The sequence below is a fragment of the Sinocyclocheilus grahami genome, unplaced genomic scaffold, assembly GCF_001515645.1.
Source record: "Sinocyclocheilus grahami isolate Dianchi unplaced genomic scaffold, SAMN03320097.WGS_v1.1 scaffold594.1, whole genome shotgun sequence".
Taxonomy (NCBI): Eukaryota; Metazoa; Chordata; class Actinopteri; order Cypriniformes; family Cyprinidae; genus Sinocyclocheilus; species Sinocyclocheilus grahami.
In genome coordinates, this window is record NW_015505773.1 from 453,179 (window position 1) to 462,689 (window position 9,511).

Here is a 9,511-nt window from a genome sequence, read left to right on the forward strand (position 1 = left end):
AGAATACTTTTTTGCGCAAAGAAAACAAAAATAACGACTTAATTCCACATTTTCGTCTCTACTGCGTCACTTGTGGACACGCGTTCATGACAGTACCATGACGCGAGCATGTGGCTTTTTTTGCGCAAAAAAGTATTCTTGTAGCTTCGTAACTTTACAGTTGAATCACTGATGAGCATGTGGCTTTTTTTGCGCAAAAAAGTATTCTTGTAGCTTCGTAACTTTACAGTTGAATCACTGATGTTACACTGACTACTTTGTCGATCATCTTGGTACCTTGACCGTGGTAGTTACCTTGCTGTCTATGGGAGGGTCAGAGAGCCCTCAGATTTCATCAAAAATATCTTAAATTGTGTTCAGAAGATGAACGAAGGTCTTACGGGTTTGGAACAACACAAGGGTGAGTAATTAATGACAGAATTTTAATTTTTGGGTGAACTAACCCTTTAATCAGCAAAGTCATTGGCTGCGAATGCATCATGAACCAATCAGCTTGTGCAAAGTAGTTTAACACTGTGAATATCATCAGTTTGTGTTAAGGACCCATCAGCCTGCGCCATCTAGAGTTTCATGACAGAACTTGACATTTTGTTTATATGAAAAACATATAGCTCCTTTATGGCTTTGATTTTATAAAGACAGTCCCTCATAAGAGGGTCCTTGGCATTCAAATGTAGTTAAATAGAGCACACACAAGAAACAAATGATACATCTGTTTAATTTGATTTGCATTTTCAAACACAAAGTGACTTTAGCATTACGAATACAAAAGTGGAACAAAACAAACTTGTTTTTTGACTATAGCAATCTATTTATATAAATATAACCATTTTAACTGTTGTCATTTGCATAGCTATTAATGAAGTGCAGAAGAGAATATTTAATTCTTATCTCATTTTATATTTGCAAAAATTACTGACATATTGTCTGTACGGGTTTAGCTCTCACCAAAATTAGCAACAATTCATCATCACGTCTCTAACTTATAAAACCAAGCAGAGTGATAGCTACCATAAAGAAAACAAATCTACTCCAAACATAAAAACATGCATTTAGAAATACAACTCCGGGAGAGAAAACATTAAGCATGAAACTATAACTCAGCAATGCTAAGCTTCCACAAAACATAAACTGTAAAGATCACTAGTCATGCTTGCAAAGCTCATGCATGCAGTGCCTATCAATGCCTTTCACTAAGTTGCTCAGTACGTGGATGATTCATTGTTGCCCTGGATGTGACTGTATACTCTGGGTATATTACCCACTTGTTACATGACGATGATTAGCGATGTGGCGCTTTCAGAGCAGCTTCCACCTCTTTCTCCGGTTGAAGCGTGTGCCACTGGGCCACTGGACGTCTTGGATTGGCCAGCATGTCTGACCAATGGCGTAAGCCGACACCTGTGGCACCATAACCAATAAAGGTTTTGCCAATAGGGTCATTGCTTTCCAGCTTGTCATAGTTGTACACAGTAATGAGGAGCTGGACTTTCTACATTAGAATAGAGTGGGTTTGGACTTTAGAATATGAATTAATTCCATTTTGGACATTACATTTACAGTAATTGACAAAAATTAGGTTATATCAGATGTAAGAATAATCACACATCACCTGAATCTGTTCAAATGGGACCTCAAAGCAGAAGCTCTCGTTAAAGTATGGGTTCAATGTGTTCTTTTTAACTGTAGTTTTCTTTTTCTTCAGACGCTTTCCATTATGCTGTAACACAATCTTGACATACGGATCTGACACAGGAAGGATCATTGTCAAAGTAGTTCAAATGAAAATCACAAAACATTTTTACACACACACACACACACACACACACACACACACACACACACACACACACACAAAAGAAAACATTCAGCCAACTGTAAATAAATTAAATGTATTATTCAGTCAGTTTGTTCATTCTTAATTAGCAGTATTTTCCACATTTTAGAAAAATTGAATTCAAAACTATGAAATAGTACACATTTAATTAAATTATTTTTTTTTAAATGTAATCTTGACTTGTACCTGATAAACCACCAACATCCATCTTTTTGAGATTTTTGGCCTCCATTATGTTGACGGTGAGTTTACCAGCAGTGGGGACATAACGCAGAGAAATGCAAATGTCTCCAAGATTCTCCTGTTGAAGAGAAAGAAAAAAAAGATCATAGTTCCAAATATATAATATACAGTTTAAAAATCCAGGGATGGATGATGGCATACCTGAGAAATCAAGTCAGTCATGCAAAATAAAGACAAATATTGACAGAAAATAAAATGTACCTCCTCTTTTTCTCCATTTTCGAGATGCCTCCATTCATGTAGAGGTTGTCCGAGATCCACACAATTCATGGGAATCTTTATCTGGCCGATCACATCATGTTTACCAAACCGATCAAAATCAAAAACCTGAAGCACCAGAGTTTTACCACCCAATTCAGCATAGGGAACCTATAATGCATGATGAGAGGCAGGAACAAAGAATATGTGAGAGAAACAAATGAGCACAAATTAGTGTATCAGTATTTTGTGTAAATCGGTTTTCCAGTGTTAATACGTGTTAAAAAACACGGATTAACAGACAAGCCCACTATAGTATAAACTGTCGATGTATGAAAATGACAGCATGAACATTTGGAAAGAACAGTTGTATGGTTTGGAACAAGATGATGAATAAATCAGAATTATTTGAATAAATATGAAAATATTAGTTCATTTTTAATTGAAATTTTCCTTCAAAAATGTATATAACCTGTAGTGTCTGGACCACTCAAACACACAATATATATTTTGTTAGCTAGATTTCACAAATACTCTGTAACACCCCAGGAAGCCGAACAGGACCCTGGTTTCATGGTAACCCGATACATTTACAACCTTGTGGAATGTGAGCAGACTCTCAGCTGCATTCTCCAGAAGCAAGAGGCACAAATGCACAGTAGAAATGGACTTTTCTACTAATCTATCTATCTATCTATCTATCTATCTATCTATCTATCTATCTATCTATCTATCTATCTATCTATCTATCTGTCTGTCTGTCTGTCTATCTGTCTGTCTGGTTATTCATATTTCACATGAGCTGATTCGCTACAAACCTCACTGATACCTGGATAGCTGTCAATCAACAAATTAATCACAAAACCAGTTTAGGGAAGCAGGGGTTTCTGGGAACTTAGGATGCCACACAAGGAGACAAAACCCTGACACAAAACCTGAGAGAGGGAGAGAAACGGACAAACAAACTACAGGTGGAACTAAACAGACACCAGAACACCCAAAAAGACAAAACTACATGATGTTACGAATCATACTGAAAAGCCACATGTTCACTGTAAGAGATACATAACTCATCATGTGCATAAGTCAGAACCTGGCTTTGTACTTTGTAAACAAACAAAAACACTGAACAGGAAAAACCTTGAAGATAAAGGTCTCATTGAACACAGGGCACAGGTTTTTGCGCTGGACTTTGGTTTCAAATGTCTTCTTCTTGTCTGGAAGCAGGTAAACTTTCACATATGGGTCAGATGTACCACCAATATCCATAGCGGGAAGGTCTTGAGCCTGAAGAACTCCAACTATCAGATGTTGACACAAAATTAGACATATTCCTTCCATTTTCTTGTTACAATGACGTCATTGCAACTCAACTAGCTACCTGTTATGGTACATTTCTAATAAGGATTTTAATACATCAGGCACCTGAGCATCAGTGAAGTTGTAATCCAAAGAGAATTCCAGTTTTCCAAGGTTTTCCTGCTCCTCTTTTTGCACTTCTCCCTCCTTTTTTTCTCCTTCCTCCTGCAAAGATGGATAGTCATATTTTAAACAGTATGTCCATGGAATATGAAAATAATTTTTAAATAACAAAGGATGTTATGATGTGATTTAACTGAAATCTTTAATCTAGCAATACAGTTATTTTTATTCTGTCACATACATATTTTTTGCAACACTCTACATTATTTAAATGAACAGTGAAAAATAGTTCTAAAGCATTATTAATCTCAGTTCATGTTAATTAACAAACATTAAGAAATATAAATAATTACAGTAACAAATGTTGTATCCGTTGTTAGTTAATGCATTAACTAATAACTGTTAACTAATAAGACCTTGCTGTAAAGTGTTAACTTTTTTATAACATGATTAAAAAACTTTCAAATTGAGGTTGTATTTGTGTATTTCTTCTTGCACTTTTTGTTCTCCTTCACCCTTTCCTTCTGTCCCTTCTATTTTTCTCCATCCTGCTCTCTTCCTCTCTCTAGCTTTCTTGGATTTCTTCTTCTTGCCGAAGCATTTCTTGAAAATGCAATATGTAAAACAAGCCACAAGGGCGAGAACCACCACTACACTGGCTGCTACAGCCCAAATCGGCACTACAGAGAGCAGAGAGCTGGTCAGTCTCCATGAAAACAGGTACAGGACATAAATCACACAGGACAATTGTCGCTTAGTGTTGTGTCACATTAATTCAATGTACTTTTAATTTGAAATTATCATCATCTGTAAAGCTGAACAACAACTATAAATCAAAGTGCCCCTTTTATGTAATCTGACTTCTCATTAAATACCGATAACGAGTCAGAGAAGAAAATTAAAATGAAGAATGATATTGTGTCCTGTGAAGGTTACACAATCACAACACAATCAGTGTATTCTGTATTTTAATGCAATTAAATGCAATGAGTTGAACTTCATAGAATTATTTATAAATGTAATAAATTAACTGTTTGATCTATACCTACTCTATTAATTCTGTGCTTTTTTTTTTAGTCTTGCTCTTTTATTTTAATGTAGGGCTTAGTGTAGGTACTTACATGGAAGATGTTCCAGTTCATTCATGAACTTGTTCTTCATGTTTTCATAGTCATGATGAGTTGGGTGAGCAGGATGGTGCTCATGTTCTGGTTCAGGTTGTGGTTCTGCTGGTTCAGCAGTCCGCCGAACACGGACACCCATATTCACAAACCTCATACCAGCTGTGTGTCAAGAATCAAATGCACAACTGAACATAATGACACAAAAAGAGGATGTGTGGAAGACCCTGTCCAGTAAATCTCAGAAAGAAAAAAAAACTGTTAAGAAATGAGAAATATCTGAATAAGAAATGTCTTTATCATGAAGAAAAAGAAAAGAAAAAATACATATACTGTATATATTCAGTCATTATTGATGCTGACTGGATTTGAAGAGTTTTTCAACTCTATGAGTAACAACTCTACTAACTAAACTAACTTACTAACTAAACTAATTATGAACTATGTAAACAACAATATTTATTTTTGGACAGAATATTATTATGGTCATATATATATTTGTATATATTTGGCATGATCTTGAATTATGTGGTTCTTCGAAGCTCATCCCGGAATTGCTGTCATAGCAACAGGTCCTAAACTTAAACCTACTCGGGAGCAAGCTTATTTTATGTAAACAGGATTAGATCGCATCTTTTTAAGCAGAATTGATACTTAAAATCTGTCCTCTATCGTTACTTTATTACAAGAGTACCCTAGTAATCCAGGGACAATAATTTAAAAAGAATAATCATTTAAAATGTAATTTAAAGATAATATAATAATGTTGTGTAGTATTTAATACTACAGACACAGCCAGCTTTACTCACCGAAAGATTTATTCGTCATAAAATGATAACTTCATAATTGTATTCGAGTCTTACACATCCTATATGGATAATGCAGAGTCGTTTGAGAGCATTAATTTGAGTGATGACAGCTATTATGGGAGTGGCTTACACAGATGCAGATGACATGATCTTGACCCTTAAGAAACTTTAATTAATGCTGTCAAATAACAAATCTGTTCAAATATAAAATTAAATGAATTGCTAATTACTACATTGAAATAAAAATGTAAAACCTGTACAAATATTAGAAATTGTGAATATAAATAATTGGGTATCATGTAAAAAATTAAAATAAAATCGATTCATTTATCTATTATAACATTCATGTAGTTTTGTTCGCTTGGCTGTTTCCTTATAAAAGTCCAGACATTTGTTACAAAGCTACGTACGAAGAACAGGCCCCTGGTACTGTAGGCTACATTGAAGTCTATAGACTTTATACAGCCTATTCACACATTCAAAGGCTGAGGATTTGGTTCATACCTCATACATTGTGTATATTTAAAAATGCGTATGTGCATGTATGTTCCCTAAAGCCAGAAGACAAACATGGCTAGTTCTAATCCATGATGTATTTACCCTCCTCTGCCATGCATCCATCCACCCCCATTTCTAGTGGTCTGTCTCTCTTTCTCTCTCCCATGTGATTATGGGGGGAAAAAACAAAACCAAAGCTTAGATAACTTAGATAAACAAGGCAAAATGATAGCTTTCTTCCTTGCATTGATTGACTAGTTCATTCATTACTGCTTCATTCAGGTCTTCTCAAAAAATTAAACGAAAAGAGACAACACATCAGTACCATCCTAAATACCCGTTCATCATCACGCACTGTAAAATGTTCTTTGTGCAAGAGTTCTTTATGCAAAAATAACTATTCTTACTAAGCATTTAGTTACACTGCTATTGATCTAAATGTACTGCTTTTGAATGCCAGTTTTGTACATCGGGGTTTGATATAGCACAAGAACTGATACAGCCGTTCCCTATCAAAAGCTACACTCGATGCTGCATTTCTTTAATGCTGATTAGAACATTCTTTGTTCAACCGGTTGTGAAACATGTGTGTCAAATACACCAAAAATTTGGCTTACATCGGTCTGTGAAATCATTGGAATGTGTGCACCTGAGAGGATATAAATAGATGTGAAACGGACATACCTTCAGGTGTCTTTGTCTTCAGGGACCATATTGTGTGTGTGTGAGTGTATGTGTGCCTTGCGCTCTGTGCTGCTTTGAAGTTTTTTGTTTGTTTACAAAATAAGAAAAGAAGTAAAGTTACATTATGGCTATGTCGAGGGATTGCGTGATGAAATGGCTATGTCGAGGGATTGCGTGATGAAATTTGTGCCTCCTTGTTCGAAGCCCATCTCGGAGGATGACCCGCATACCTTTTGCTTTGACTGCTTGGGGAATGAAAGCGCTGCAACGGCTCACTTTCTTCAAAGAAGAGCTAGCCGCCACTCCCTCATTAAGATCGTGGGGGTCGCATGTCAATCTGGCTGAGGCGCGACAGGCAGGTCCTTCCCTTTCTCTTGTGCTCTCGCCAGATTGGGAGGTCCTCGCGCCCACCTCTGAAGCGTGCCCTGGCACTTCGTATCAGGCAGATAACACCTCATCTCTTGCTTCTGCAGAGATGTAGATCGAGAAAGCCACCTCAGAGCACTCCTCTTGTGAGGATAAAGCGTATGAGGAGTTACTTGAGATTCATTCATGGAGTAAGCCATATCTGTTCCGTGTCTTTGTGCCCTCAACGTCGATTTATTTGACTATCGTGGATGCGACGGCACAGGGCTATATGATGATGTCCCAGGTGGAAGTGACGCACACGGGGTCTCTCTCCCCTGGAAGCGCATCATTGCTGAAGAAGCTAATGCTCCCAACCAAGCCCTGAAGAGTAACATCCACGCTGGTGGGGAAAGTGTTCCAGGCAGCAGGTCAGAATGGTGCTGCACTGCACACCATGGTGGTTCTGAAGGCATACCAGGCTAACCTGCTGAAAGATTTGAGCACGTGCTGGGGCATTGATGAGGAGGCGTTTTTAGAACTTCGCCAGGCAAGGGGTCTTCATACCCTTTCTATGTGGTTCAGACCCCCGTTCCTGAATTTGGGTCCCACTCTAGGCACGTTTTGTTGTCACAAGATTTTAACGACAGATGCTTCCCTCATGGGCTGGGGTGCGGTCTTAGATGGCCGTCCAGTCCAAGGGATCTGGAGAGGTCATCTTCTCGACTGGCACATCAATTGCCTTGAAATGATGGCTCACTGAAATACTTCCTCCAGCAGTTAAGGGACTACCATGTTCAAGAGCGGGTGCACAACACTGCAGTAGTCTCTTATATAAATCACCAAGGCAGACTGAGTTCAAGCCACCTGAACAGGCTAGCACATCAGGTTATGCTTTGGGCACAGGACAAGTTCCTGTCCCTCAGGGTGATTTATATTCTGGGACATATGAATGTGGGAGCAGACTTGCTGTCCAGACAAGCTGTGACACACAGGGAATGGAAACTCCACCCTAAAGTTGTTAGTCAAATTTGGGAAAGGTTTTACTGAGTAGTAGAGGTGGACCTCTTTGCTTCACAGGAGACAGCACAATGTCCCCTCTACTCTTTGCTGTTGAAAAGGTGAATTTCCATTCTTTCCATTCACAAACTAAACAATTACAAAATTAAACCGATTTCTCAGAAAAGCTTTATTCAATTTTATTATTTATACAAGGGGTTTAAAAAGGATTATGTTAGAAATAAGTGTTAGCAGGTGTGGGGCTTATGCAAGATATTACACACCTTTACTCAACGGTTAACTGAACAGTTCCATGGAGCAGGATCCCATCCCTGCCAAAAGAGGTGGGGTTAAACCTCGCAATCACTTACAATTGACATTCAGCTGCTGGTGAAAACAGTGCTTCTTCTGTTTCCTGACTGAAACACCTTTTCTTACAGGTAAGAGTTCTGTTACAAATGCTTATTACAGGGAATGGGTAGTTAAACAAATCTTATTTTACTCATGATTCGCCTATAGCTTTACAATGAAAGTAACATGTGTAAATTATTTCTTGGGCACTACACTAACTGAGTATAGTACTCACCTGCCTTTGTTGGACTTTGACCTCTTGGTGAATGTTTAGTGACAAGGCAGCAAGATGAAACTCTGAACATGAAACACCAAATGAAAGCAGAATACACAGGACGTTCACAGAATTCACAGATATATATATACTGTATATATATATGTATATAAAAAATAATTATTATTTCTAAAAAGTGCAAATGGACAAAAGACAGAACACACACCCACATCATGAGCAGTCTCAAAGGCTTTTTTGATGTGGTTTGTTTAGTGTATTCATACAATAATTTGTGCAAATATTCTCCTTTGCAAAAGAGTCATTATTACGGACATAATATACATTAAAAGAATATACTTATTCACAAACTAAATGTAATGATTTTGGACACTTCATTGCATGTTCATTGAAAATGAATTAACATTTTTGTTCTATTGTCTTGGAAATATGGACAAGCCTTTATATGATCAACTAAAATATACGTTGATGTCATTTTTATTGAAACACGCACTATGTTATATATTTAAATATATTTGAAATTACACATATAGTGAATTTAGTATTTTTTTTAGATTATTTTAACTTTAAATGTAAGAATAAGACACTACAGTTAAAATTATATCCCATTACTTTACATGTGCTTTAACATATTAGTAAACATGAAATAAGTATACATCTTTAAAACACACACACACACACACACACACACAGGCTTGTTTTTGTGAAAAGTGGGGACATCCCATAGGCGTAACGGTTTTTATACTGTACAGACCGTATATTCTATTGCCCT

The 9,511-nt window shown here is 37.0% G+C and overlaps 2 protein-coding genes across 2 annotated transcripts in view; one reads left to right on the plus strand and one right to left on the minus strand.

Moving 5' to 3' along the window:
* Window positions 1-1,282: 1,282 nt before the first annotated feature.
* Window positions 1,283-4,978, minus strand: LOC107557240 (synaptotagmin-2-like). Its single transcript, XM_016240587.1, has 8 exons — window positions 4,822-4,978; window positions 4,199-4,380; window positions 3,704-3,802; window positions 3,419-3,586; window positions 2,282-2,449; window positions 2,024-2,138; window positions 1,613-1,746; window positions 1,283-1,492 (listed from the first exon to the last, which is right to left on the minus strand). The coding sequence occupies exons 1-8, from the start codon at window positions 4,976-4,978 to the stop codon at window positions 1,283-1,285; spliced, it is 1,233 nt and encodes a 410-aa protein (XP_016096073.1).
* Window positions 4,979-8,540: 3,562 nt separating this feature from the next.
* LOC107557241 (E3 ubiquitin-protein ligase TRIM39-like) overlaps window positions 8,541-9,511 on the plus strand; it is a 9,748-nt gene continuing 8,777 nt past the window's right edge. Inside the window, exon 1 of the mRNA XM_016240588.1 lies at window positions 8,541-8,596. The gene's annotated coding sequence lies outside the window, so the exon portion shown is untranslated. The remainder of the gene's footprint in view (window positions 8,597-9,511) is intronic.

What these genes read in the sequence shown, in the direction of transcription:
- LOC107557240 (XM_016240587.1), bottom strand. Translation starts at nt 4,978, where the DNA reads ATGAGGTTTGTGAATATGGGTGTCCGTGTTCGGCGGACTGCTGAACCA. An exon ending in ATGAGACCTTTATCTTCAAG is followed by an intron (nt 2,450 to 3,418) that starts GTTTTTCCTGTT and finishes CATGCATTATAG; the next exon opens with GTTCCCTATGCTGAATTGGG. An exon ending in AAAATGGAGAAAAAGAGGAG is followed by an intron (nt 2,139 to 2,281) that starts GTACATTTTATT and finishes TCTCTTCAACAG; the next exon opens with GAGAATCTTGGAGACATTTG.